General features: G+C 43.4%; 4 protein-coding genes across 4 annotated transcripts; 1 reads left to right on the plus strand and 3 right to left on the minus strand.

The window, feature by feature from the left end:
* Positions 1 to 1,855: 1,855 nt before the first annotated feature.
* O0I10_007894 (uncharacterized protein) lies at positions 1,856 to 2,917 on the minus strand (the record flags this gene model as incomplete). Its single annotated transcript, XM_058487905.1, has 2 exons — positions 1,856 to 2,039; positions 2,901 to 2,917. The coding sequence occupies 2 exons, from the start codon at positions 2,915 to 2,917 to the stop codon at positions 1,856 to 1,858; spliced, it is 201 nt and encodes a 66-aa protein (XP_058341243.1).
* Positions 2,918 to 4,668: 1,751 nt separating this feature from the next.
* On the plus strand, positions 4,669 to 10,028 carry O0I10_007895 (uncharacterized protein; the record flags this gene model as incomplete). The annotated part of the gene is made up of 21 exons (XM_058487906.1): positions 4,669 to 4,706; positions 4,778 to 4,910; positions 4,967 to 5,116; positions 5,173 to 5,332; positions 5,398 to 5,600; positions 5,665 to 6,720; positions 6,776 to 7,059; positions 7,115 to 7,143; positions 7,207 to 7,379; positions 7,441 to 7,552; positions 7,606 to 7,719; positions 7,773 to 8,086; positions 8,147 to 8,399; positions 8,464 to 8,571; positions 8,630 to 8,964; positions 9,022 to 9,090; positions 9,147 to 9,263; positions 9,321 to 9,502; positions 9,561 to 9,660; positions 9,715 to 9,870; positions 9,930 to 10,028. The coding sequence occupies 21 exons, from the start codon at positions 4,669 to 4,671 to the stop codon at positions 10,026 to 10,028; spliced, it is 4,185 nt and encodes a 1,394-aa protein (XP_058341244.1).
* A 64-nt stretch (positions 10,029 to 10,092) lies between these two features.
* O0I10_007896 (uncharacterized protein) lies at positions 10,093 to 11,024 on the minus strand (the record flags this gene model as incomplete). Its single annotated transcript, XM_058487907.1, has 2 exons — positions 10,093 to 10,524; positions 10,587 to 11,024. The coding sequence occupies 2 exons, from the start codon at positions 11,022 to 11,024 to the stop codon at positions 10,093 to 10,095; spliced, it is 870 nt and encodes a 289-aa protein (XP_058341245.1).
* Positions 11,025 to 11,141: 117 nt separating this feature from the next.
* Positions 11,142 to 12,307, minus strand: O0I10_007897 (uncharacterized protein; the record flags this gene model as incomplete). Its single annotated transcript, XM_058487908.1, has 6 exons — positions 11,142 to 11,360; positions 11,411 to 11,487; positions 11,544 to 11,626; positions 11,685 to 11,953; positions 12,016 to 12,145; positions 12,204 to 12,307. The coding sequence occupies 6 exons, from the start codon at positions 12,305 to 12,307 to the stop codon at positions 11,142 to 11,144; spliced, it is 882 nt and encodes a 293-aa protein (XP_058341246.1).
* Between the last annotated feature and the right edge of the window lie 502 nt (positions 12,308 to 12,809).

The following is a 12,809-nucleotide window of genomic DNA, read 5'->3' on the forward strand; positions in this document are numbered from 1 at the left end:
AACGTGGGGTTTTTATGAGAGCAATGTGCTCGGCTTGGCCAACAGCACCTTGTGTGAAAGTTTCAAGTTGATCGTGGCTGGTCCCAGATTCTCGCAATGTCGCTACCAGCCAAACTGGATCTGGGGGTCGACCTCTTTCAACGACGACGACCAAAAAATATTTCTTGCCAGCGCCATTACTGAACGTGAAATCCCTCACGCTAAAAGTTGTTGGCCAAGCCGAGCACATTGCTCCTCAGCAAAACCGAATGTCGTCTGTAAAGTTTGGAGATTGCTGGTGTTATTCTTTATGCTTGTGCCGGTGATGCTAATAGGAGAAGTGGTCTTTGTTTAATGTGTGCGCAGTAGCACCCTGACAGAGCAAAAGATGTAGAGGGTCGTTGTGTAACACAGCTAGGTTTGCATGAATGAAAGGGTCATTGCATTTACTTTAGCGGATCATCTAGGAACAGGTATTGCTAGCTAACGGCCACTTTATCCAATCGTATTGTTGCGGAATCCATCAGAGGAATTGCTCATCGCTCTCCTAAGGAATAAAGTAGGTTGATCCGAGCTGATTGACTGAGTTGCGCTCAAAGAGAGATTACATCACTTGCCGGGACATATTAATGCCTGATGTAGCTCAACCGATGTAATTCCTTGTGAGCGTAACTCAACCAACCAGTTTGATCAATGATTAATCATGGAAATGAATGTCTAGATCAGGAGCATCGTCCACCTACAATAGAATGTACAAAAGTTGGGAATGCACAAAAGTGGCTATTAGCTGCCAATGTATGACATAAAAGTGAGGGTTGCGTACCTTTCATGCATTGTCTCTGAAGTCCTGACTTTTTAGCTGAGTTACCCAAAGAGGTCCTTCTGCCTCTTTGGCTCTCCAGGGTCTAGCTACTTGGCAATGAACAAAGACCACTTCTCATATAGCATCACGCTTACAAACGTAAAGGTGCCTGTATCTCCAAACTTTACAATGAAACGTGGGGTTTTATTAGAGCAATGTGCTCGGCGTGGCCAACTGCACCTTGTGTAGTAGTTTCACGATCAAGCTTGCCGATCCCAGATTTCGCAATGTCGCTACCAGCCAAACTGGATCCAGAGGTCGACCTCTTGAAACTTTTTTCGACGACTCCAAAATATTTTTTGGGCTGTTTGCGACATTGAACGCGAAACTTTCACACAAGGTGCTGTTGGCCAAGCCGAGCCCATTGCTCTATTAAAAACCCCATGTTTCATTGTAAAGTTTGGAGATACAGGCACGTTTATGTTTTTACTATGCTGTAAGCGTGATGGAGTTGCTTTTTCGTAGTGGATGGTGTCGGCTGCATTAACGGAAAGATGGAGAGCTGAGTGAAACGGCACGTGGTGGTTACACAGACACGTCCTTGACAGGTTGCTCCACAAATGGATGATGATGATGATTGCCTTTTGTGAAGCTACGTAAGTAAACAGCATCCAATAATGAAGGTGTGTCAAGGTATGCGTCACATTTGCATGTAGAAGAAAGTCGAGCTGCATAATTTGTATATGTAAAAAGATACGTATACATATTGAATGAGTCACTCATCCTGAAACTCAATGGAGGGATCTCTTCACTTTTTCTCTTCTTAAGCTCATCCCACTTCCCACTCATCCTTATTGTATCACAAAAGCCATATACTTCTTGCATGACCGATAACCGGACCACCTTTATTATTCCATCTTCGAAGCAATAGTATGTAATCCACAAGCTAGCAACCTCCAACAAGCGTGTAATAAATAAACAATGCTTTATTTCATCTAGCTATCTTGCTATGTACTTTACATTGCCACCACCATCGTCGTAGTCGTCCTCCGTCATCATTCGTACTCATACTCGTCACCAGTCGTCAATCTCATCCGTCACACCAACATCCAAAAATACACAAGTTGAAGAGAATGGGGTCTTGCAGGCTTCCTTTTGAATCTCGCTGTCGTCATCGTTGTCATTGTTGTAGATGGGGTGATCATCGTAATCGTCATTGTTGTGAATGTGGATGTGGTAATCATCGTAATCATCATCTCTACAAATAAAAACCAGCCAAGTTAGATCGTCTGATCCGGGAATGATGACGATTTGGTATACCGTTAGGCGATCCTCTCCAAGGAAGAAAGCAAATCAGAAGGAATTCACAAATCAAATCACCACCATACGAGCAACGTCGGGCGATCCCTTGTTCTTGAGAAAGCACTGCACGAATCACGCAAGGCCAGTTCGATCCATGGCAAGGAAGGACATCATTTACGTAGAGTCCAGGCTCATAGTTGTTCTCATTCATCCTCTCCAAAGAAAGAATGATCCCCAATCCTTGCAATCATTTCCCACGTCATGAAAAGAAATCCTCAAGGGAAAGAACGAGCCTATCATGAGAAGAGCGTGTTGATTCAACACATTCACGAGTTGTTGCAAATCCCCTTGTACCTCAACACGGTGACCATGCTCTTCCAAAAATCCATCGTCATCGACTCATCAACTCATACGCAGGCGTATAGAGCCTTGGACGCGTTCCAAGAAGCTTTTCCAGCACACTTGGCTAGCGCAGAGCGACGCAGCGACCATTTGATACAGGCTGGGACTTGAATACAAAGAGATGATGATGATGATGCCCCAAGTTGCATTGCCTGACCAAAGAAACCTATTCAATTCATTATTAGCACACACGCACAATAAACACCCTTTTCATTGTTTGTTTCATTGTACTTGCCTTTTCCATATACACAAAGACCCGTTGTTGTTGGTTACTGGAAACCGAAAACCATGGTGTAGTATAGTTGAGCCGAAACAAAACGCCAACCAGCCAACGTCTTGAAACCAAACTTGCCCTCTATGCAAGCTAACACGTCAATGGAACAAGTTGTGCTGCAACATTGGACTCTGAATGTACCTGTTGACACCAAGCATAGAGCGGGAATAGCAACGAACAAGAGGAAGCAACAGTATCGCCATGGCAACCACCAACCACCAACCACGCTCATTCCTCGGCACTTTGGACACACTCACTACCTGACAATGCCTGTTCAGAACTATGTTAATGCCTCACAAACAACAAGCGCACTCTTTTATAGTACATTACCTTGATCGCAATTCCGTGAATGCAATAAAAGCAGAGGAGTGAGAAAGAGAAGAGAAGTGCTGTCTCAAGTCGTGGAGCTGCTGTCCCCCAAGTTTAAATCCCCTACTGCTATTACACTGAGGCCATTCAATTACCCTATGTGCGCTATGTGCGATATGTGCGCTATGTGCGCTATATGTATGTACACCACCCATCCCCATCATCATCATCATCATCCTTACGACAGACAATAGACACGCTTAAATAAATGAAATGATTATCCTCACGTATAGCAAAAGGGTGTGTGTCATTTTACACTTTACATGATAATGATGATCCAACAACATCCATTGTTACATACTACCATGTCACCTCGAACCAAGGAAGTTGAATGATGGGCATGCTGGGCTGGAGCAGGACAATCGTTCACATGCATTGGATTGGGCAACAAACGTGGTTGGGAGGAGTGGGTTGTTATTAGCAAAATGATTTTTGTGAAATTGGGTGATGTTTTGTGTTTGAGCGTAACTCAACCAAATCCTCTCGGATCAAGAGAGTTGAATGATGGAGATGATGGACTGGAGCAGGACAATCGTTCACATGCATTGGAATGGGCATAAAAGACAAATGGGAGGAACGGACTATCAACCAGCAGTTTACAAATAACTAAGCAATTTGATCTTTCTCATATTGGATGATACTTCTGTGTTTGACCGTAACTCAGTCAAATCCCATCGGATCAAGAAAGTTGAAGGATGCAAACGTTGGGCTGGAGCAGGATATTTGTTCGTATGCATTGGATTGGACAACAAAGGTGAGTGGGAGGAATGGGCTGCTAGCTGGCGGTTTACAAATAAGTTTACACAATGATTTTTCACAAGTTGGATGATACTTCTGTGTTTGACCGTAGTTCAGTCAAATCAACTCGGATCAAGAAAGTTGAATGATGGGCATGCTGGGCTGGAGCAGGACAATCGTTCGTATGATTGGATTGGGCAACAATCGAGAACGGGAGGAAGGTACTATCAATGGACAGTCTACGAATCATTATTCAAATTGATATGTAGCGTAGGTTGTTGTGTGCTATACAATGATATGGATCTAGTGCGTTGCCAAGGCAAAACAAGTGGACCATTATCCGAACAAAATACTTTGCATATGCGCGATATAGTTACCAAACACAAGGTTGTCACGGTTGGACGTATTCTCTTTCTTTGCGTATCATGGCAAAATCGCGTGCAGTGGATGGTCTCTTTGCTACTCCCAAGATTTTGGTGTTAGGAGACCTTAGCACGTAGTCTTTGTTTCATCCATAAGCGCAATAACAATGATAACGCATAAACAAGAATTTTCATTGTCAAGATTTACACAATGGTCTCACATAAAAGGGGGTGGTTGGAAGAAGTCTATTGATTGATGCAATGTGGGTGGTAGGCAGGGCATTTGGTGGCGGAGCCATGTTTCAAGTGCACTCAAAAAATAACGTCCAAGCGCAACCCAGCTTTGGAGAGCACCTTGTCCTGACAGCAGCATTCTCGGTAAACGACAGATCGATCGAACCCTTTGATATCCCAGTCTCACCAATCCAATTGCAGTGACGATGAAGGAGCAAGTTTATGACAACACTCCAAAGAAAATGTAAAGTGGCAGGCGATCCAAGTCGACGATCATGCAGTTATTGACACTTTTTATCCCATTGATCTCTATAGTCGCCACATCCAGTTTGGCGTCATGTCGCCTCAAAACATGGTCAAGATTGGTGAATTGGAAGTGACTCAACGCGACTTGTACCAACCTGAGAGTCGTACGCCTGTCAAGGGTGGTGTGCTTGATCTTCGGATGGTAGGCTTTCATGTGATCAAGATATCTCGCTGTGCCACTCACATTATATACGATAGGGTACCTCCAATAAGCAATCCACGTGTGAAACTTGTGGCAAAGGCATGCAAGACTGTGCCGGTCATTGGGGCTACATGAAGCTTGTTTTACCCATCTTCCATATCGGTTACTTTCGAGCTACTATCAACATTTTGCAAGACATCTGCAAGGTACGATGACGATGCCATGAACATGATTGAAGGCGAAAGCTAATAAGTGATATTAGACTTGTAGTCGTGTCATGTTGGAAGAACCAGAACGACGAATGTATCTCAAACGTCTACGTGCTCCCGGCCTTGACAACATGCAGCGGATGAAGATTGTGAAAGCCATCAATGAGAAATGCAAAAAGGTGACCTACTGTCCCCATTGCAAAGAAGTGAATGGTAAGAAAGGATAAAAAGCACCATGGAAGGTGGATGAGATCACTAAGGAGGATGATGGTTATTAGGCGTTGTCAAGAAGATTGGTCCCATGAAGATTACACACGACAAGTATCGACTTAAGCGTGTTGCAGCCGAAGCTGAAGAATTCCGAAAGACTTTCAGTACAGCAGCAGCTACGATGCCCGAATTGAAACCACACATCTCCAAAGCACAAGATGATCTCAATCCATTGCGTGTGTTACGATTATTCCAAAAAGTTACGCCTGAGGTATGAGCAAAAAGGATATCAATGGTAGTGGTAGAGTATTATATTGATAATAATGGGGGAATAGGATTGCGAATTACTTGGATTAAGCGAGGAGCATGGTCGACCAGAATGGTACATTTGGCAATATCTTCCTGTTCCACCAGCATGTATTCGACCATCGGTTATGCAAGACGACAATACCAGCAATGAAGATGATTTGACAGCCAAGCTTACCGAGATTGTTTTTACGAACGCCATTATCCGAGCAGGCTTGGAAAAGGGTATCACCGTGATGAACCTTATGGAGCAATGGGAATTCTTGCAACTTGCAGCAGCCATGTATATCAACAGCGAATTGCCTGGTGTACCCAATGCCAATCAAGGCAAACCAAGTCGTGGTTTGAGTCAGCGTTTGAAGGGTAAACAAGGTCGTTTCAGAGGCAATTTATCGGGCAAACGTGTGGATTTCTCTGGAAGAACCGTCATTTCACCTGATCCCAATATGCGCATTGACCAAGTCGCTGTTCCTGAACGTGTCGCCAAAATTCTCACCTTCCCCGAACGTGTCAACAAACACAACATCCACAAATTGCGCCAAAACATCATCAATGGCCCCGACGTACATCCTGGCGCCAATTATGTTCAGTCTCAACATGGTGGTTTCAAGAAATACCTTCGATTTGGTAATCGTGAACGGATTGCTAGCGATCTCAAGATCGGTGATACGGTCGAACGCCATTTATCAGATAACGATGTCGTCTTGTTCAATCGTCAACCATCACTCCATCGTTTATCCATCATGGCCCATTTTGCCAAAGTTATGCCTTGGAGAACATTCCGTTTCAACGAATGTGTATGCTCGCCTTACAACGCTGATTTCGATGGTGATGAGATGAATATGCATTTGCCACAGACACAAGAAGCTAAAGCCGAAGCCATTGAGCTTATGGGTGTGAAAAACAACCTTGTCACGCCGCGTAACGGTGAACCGCTTATTGCCGCCACACAAGATTTCATTACAGCATCCTATCTCTTATCTCACAAAGACACTTTTTATACCCGTGCAATGTTCTGTCAAATTGCATCATTCATGTTCGACGCTGAAATGCATATTGAACTTCCACCTCCAGTGATTTGGAAGGTAAGGTTTCTCCCATCATTTGAATCTTTGTATCACTGACAACATTTATCATTAGCCACAACGTCTTTGGACCGGCAAGCAAATTTTCAACCTTCTTTTCAAGCCCAATAAGGATAGCAAGGTGTTACTAAACGTCGAGGCCAAGAACAAGTCATTTGTCAAAGAGGAGGGCCGTGTACCAGATCTTTGTCCAAACGATGGATGGTTGGTCGTTCAAAACAGCGAGATCATGTGTGGTTTGGTGGATAAGGCTATTGTCGGTGATGGCAACAAGAACTCTGTATTCTATGTTATCCTTCGTGATTATGGTGCTGTGGAAGCTGCAAAGTGTATGAATAGGTAAGTGCTCTTTTATTGATATTCAACATCGAGTTAAATGTCTATATGAAATTAGACTTGCAAAGCTCTGTGCACGTTGGCTAGGTAGGTGTCAAAAGTAAATGGAAGAAGGGTATTTGGATAAAGCATTGCTGACGACCACAACAGCAAATCAGGGCTTTTCCATTGGTATCAGCGATGTTACACCGGGCAAGCGTCTACGTGAAATCAAGGATGAAGAAGTAGCCGAGGCATACAAAAAGTGTGATGAAGTCATTGCCAAATTCAAAGCTGGTCAACTGGAAACCATGCCTGGTTGTAATGAGGAACAAACGATGGAGGTGAGTCACAAGATCATATGGGCGTTGCGAAATGCGCCATTAACGCTATGTTTGATTTTAGTCTATTGTGTCTGGTATCTTATCCGGTGTTCGTGGTGATCTTGGTAAAGTCTGTATGAAGGAATTGAATATGTACAACTCTCCAAGTATCATGGCTCGGTGCGGTTCTAAGGGTAAGTCCACGTGTGAAGATGACATACAATGTCTAACATGGGTTGATGTTTAGGTTCGCAAATCAACGTATCTCAAATGGTTGCATGTGTGGGTCAGCAAATTATCAGCGGTAGTCGTGTGGCCAATGGTTTCCAAGATCGTTCCCTGCCACACTTTTTGAAGCACTGTAAGTACAAAGGGGACCTTACGTATGATACGTTGACTGATTCCTTTGAATAGCTAGGAGCCCCCCTGCAAAGGGTTTCGTTCGCAATAGTTTCTATTCTGGTTTGACGCCCACTGAGTTTATTTTCCACGCTATGTCTGGTCGTGAAGGTTTGGTCGATACGGCTGTCAAGACCGCTGAAACCGGTTACATGCAACGTCGTTTGATGAAGGCGTTTGAGGATCTTACCACACACTACGATTTGTCTGTTCGCAATTCGGAAGGTGCTATGGTACAATTCTTGTATGGCGCTGATGGTTTGGATCCTATGACTATTGAAGGTGATGGTGTGCCGGTTGAGTTTGAGCGCAATTTGCGACATGTTAGGGTAAGCAAGCTTATGGAATCTTGTGTTGCAAAAGAGTATTTACTTATTATTGTTACATAGCTCACACACCCTGCTCGATATGATGAACCATGCTTACTTCCTTGGCAAATCCTCCAAATTGCTGAAACAGAGATGGATCGCCCTATTTGGAAGACCAATTGTACACCAGCCTTTATTGAGATGACACGCAAGTTTGTTACTGAAAAGATTGCTCGCAAGCTTGCCAGCATCCGCAAAACGCATGGCATGCTTCCTGGTTTGGCTGTGCCGGATGAAGATTTCATGGATATTGATATTGATGAAGATGTTCCAGGTATAAAGCTACTGGTTATTTTTGATTTGGTCGTTCAAAAGCTGAACTTCTTTCTCTGCAATAGATGCTACAAAGGCCGCAGTACGCAATTTGTTTATCATCACCGAAAACCAGCTATATCGCTATTTGGAAGTGTGTTTGTCTAAGTATCTTAAAGCCAAGATTGAACCAGGTGAGCACTCTTCTTTCATGACCCAAGTAGGAATGTATTATTAACGCTACCTTCCTAGGCACTGCTGTTGGTGCTATTGGTGCGCAATCTATTGGTGAACCTGGTACTCAGATGACGTTGAAGACTTTCCATTTTGCTGGTGTTGCTAGTATGAACGTCACTCTTGGTGTCCCTCGTATCAAGGAAATTATCAACGCTGCCAAGGTTATCTCTACGCCAATTATCAAGTGTGAGTTGCATGCAAACAAGGACGTAAGAGCAGCTCGTGTGGTCAAGGGCCGTGTCGAGAAAACTACTCTTGGTGATGTGGCTATGTTTATGGACGAGGTGTATGATGCAAACGAGACCTATATCTTGATCAGGTTGGATCTTGATGCTATCAACAAACTTCAGGTATGATCCTACGTCACGTGTTGTGAGATAAAGCTAACATGCCCTTGATGTTGTCAGCTCGAGACCAATATTTATGATATTGCAAATGCCATCCAAACTTTCCCCAAGCTGAAATCAGGACAACTCGTAAGTATTGGATCCATAAAGGTGGTTCATCGCAAATACTTATTTCATGTATCTAGGATGTGCAAACCAGTCGCCCTGATATCATTCGTGTATATATCCATAGCAAGCAAGATGAATCTGTATACTATAACCTTAAGGCCGTCAAGCGTGTATTGCCATCAGTTATTATCACCGTACGTTGCCATCCATTGAGAAAGTATGAGGTTGGGATACTAAATTGCGACTTTTAGGGTCTTCCTTCTGTCGTTCGTGCTGTTATCAGTGAAAAGCAAGGTGGAAATGGTGCCAAGCAGCTGCTGGTTGAAGGTTATGGTCTTCTTAAGGTTATGACCACTGATGGTATCATTGGTGAGCAAACTACATCCAACCACGTCATGGAGGTTGCAGACGTTTTAGGTATCGAAGCTGCCAGGTAAGAAAGGAAGCAATACAGGACCATTTGTGGGTAGCTCGCTAACATTGTCGTTTAGAAACACTATCATCAACGAAATTCAAATGACCATGGAGAGTCACGGTATGACCATTGATCATCGTCACGTCTTTTTACTGGGTGATATCATGACAAGCAAGGTATGTTGTTGACTATTGACCGTTATGGACAAAACGCTGATCCATGAACAATAGGGTGAGGTGCTTGGTATCACTCGCTTTGGTATCGCCAAGATGAGAGATAGTGTTCTCAGTGTTGCCTCGTTCGAGAAAACAGCAGACCATCTTTTCGAAGCTGCGTTGTATAGTAAAAAGGATGCAATTGTGGGTGTGTCCGAACAAATCATTATGGTATGTTACAATGTCATGCATCTTCAATTGCAACGATTAACCCAAATCTATGTTGATAGGGTATCCCTATTTCGATTGGTACCGGTCTTTTCAAGTTACTACAAAAATCAAAGGCACCAAAACTACCAACCCCAAGACCCCTTATGCTCGAAGCATGATTTTAATAAACAACCTAATTCATACAATATGCTGGCTGATAATCCTTTTATTGAGATGGCTTCCCTACCATCGTATCTTATCTGGGAAGTATTCACTAATGAGCTCCTTGTAATACGGCTTGATGCTATCCAAATCTGGCAGCTCCTCTGAATACGAATATAAGTCATAACGCAGGAATGTCTTCACCCATTTCATCATTTGCATGTCTTGTTGACTTAATAACCACGCGTATGCACCTTCTTGATGGCATGAATAAAATGAATGGTATCGGATTATGAACAATGCTTCGGGTGGGAGATAATATTTGCACACCATGTACATGTATTCGTCGTGTCCAAAGCTCATATAAACATTGGCAAGACCACAATGTGGTTCGTATATGCCGTGGTCTGTTCCGTAAACAGGATGATTGGAATCTGGATTCTTGTCGAAAAATTGAGAAAAGAGAACACTCTCGCAATGCTTGCAACCCACGGGGAAGGTATCGCCAATGACCTTTGCAATAGCAAATAATAAGTGCATATGCATATTTACTACCGTATTATTAACACACTTACCGTCCATTGTTTTTCACCGAGAACGTAAAGATACTTGCCCAAGTCATGTATCAAGCCTGTGAGAATCATCCATCGTGGCATCCCTTCACGACGCATGGCTTCTGCCATTTGAAACGCATGCACCTTTTGCTGAAGTTGAACCGTGTTCTTGTCAAATTCCAGATTGTCGAGTTGATCAAGGACGTCCCATATGCTAAGCGTAGCTTTGTCCAATTTTCGATATTTCTCTCGAGCTTGCATAACATAATCAAATGTCTGCCGTTCTCGATTTTCTTTAAACATGTCTACGACGCTCGAATGTATCTTGCCGTCTTTGAGCTGATCATAAAAGCTATAAGTCTCCTTGCATGTGTCATAGCGTCCGTAATTTTCTTGCAATAGCCTTTCCCATGCATCAGCATCTACTGCTGGTGTTGGTTGTGGTTGTGAATCAGTCATCGTGAACAAGAGCAAGAAATGCGAAAGAGAAGGAATAGTTGTTGGTCATGCAGTGATAGCGTGGGTAATGCATTGTTTATGTTGCACAAGACACTTTTGCATATGTAAATAATTCTACTACACTACTTTTCCCAGCTGATCCTTGTTTTCGGTAAATGCAGCCTTCATGTCGACCACACCAAAGGACTGGATGATATCAATGGCAATATTGGTTGCTTTTCCAACAGGCCAAAACACCGGTATCCGACTTGGCAAGTACCACCTTTGTAACAATGGGATCGATACGTTGGGTGCAGTGCTGGGTTTCATTGTGCTCATGGTTGCCATGATGACATACTATCATTGCCGTTAGTTGCAGCTATCTCTTTTGCATAAAGCACACTTACACTTGGAAAGATCAAGGCAAATACAGCACCAGCATGTAGCGTGGATAAAAAGAACGTCAATAACGTAGCAGGAAGACCTGTAGTATGATGAGAGTAAGTGATTCCATGATGAGAAAAGAAGATAAAACCTTACCAAAACCGAAAAAGAAAGCCCAATGTTTTTCAACATGTGCTAAACGTTGATCCAACGACCATCCTAGATGCATCCATTTGTATCTATGATAACAACAATGTGAGCTTCTTCATATATCGAGCCTGGTGTGAGGATGCATACTCGAAGCAATAGTAAGCCATGAAGATACAATTGACGTAAAAGGACAATGGTGTGCCGATAAGTGGAATCACTCGTAAACACCTGATGAATGCAGCACAGCTCATGTAAAGTATTCCCATGCCGATGGTGGTGGGTGCTGATATCGATTCACTGTTATCGTGTCGCTGATACTCGCCGCTATGCATACTGAATGCTTCCTTTGCAATCCTTGAAAAGAACCCGGCATTTGTCATAAGACATAGCATGTACATTGGATATCCCGTCAATGTCTATTGGTTGGAAGCAGCGGGATGAATATGAGGATCATCATCCACCTTACTATCAAGCTTACCGTGTATGAATAGCCAAACAACGTATGCTCAGGTGTATTATAGAAGCTATCGATGAAAAACAGGATGCCGAGAAAGATAACACCATTAAGTAGCACCGTCTTGATCAAGGAGCGCTGTACAGTATGCGATCTGTGAAATGCAGTATAAGATGTCAGGTTGACATGGCAACAACTTGCGATCTACTTGCGAATGGATCAGAGTCGCAGCACGAGACCAGCAAAAAGCTTGACGGAAGCCATCGACAAAGCAATCAACGTGCTCGGCAACAGAGATGCGCACCACCGAAGTCATTGACGAGCTGCTGCACGGCGACGATAAAAATGGGATAACGGTTGTCGTCAAAGGAGATGTCACCAAGTAATTGAGACCAAATGATGTCCTATCAATGGACCATGCTTGCGTGCCTTGATCATACATCCACCCTGTTGGCAATGGATGACACCGTTCATTTACCTCCTCATCATAACCTCTTGAACTCCATGTCGGGCACGTGACGAGATCTTCCCTCCAAATGGTAGAAGGCAGCACACTTTAGTACTATGATTATGATAATCAGCTAGTAGTTTTCAATAAAAGAGGGAAGGTATCCTGACAATGGCAAGTCCTTTTGTGATAATGTTGTGGTGTTTGGGGAACAAAGAATGATAGATAGCTGATACGAACGCGTACCTCAGGGATGTTGACACCTGCCCTGATTTGGTCGATTTATGCATGCATATCATCACGTCTCCTAGGTTCTTTGACAAAGCATTCACTTGTTCATTGTCATCACAATGGCCCACACCCGCCTGCT

Source organism: Lichtheimia ornata (assembly GCF_029851405.1).
Source record: "Lichtheimia ornata isolate CBS 291.66 chromosome Unknown scaffold00040, whole genome shotgun sequence".
In the NCBI taxonomy this organism is placed as follows: Eukaryota; Fungi; Mucoromycota; class Mucoromycetes; order Mucorales; family Lichtheimiaceae; genus Lichtheimia; species Lichtheimia ornata.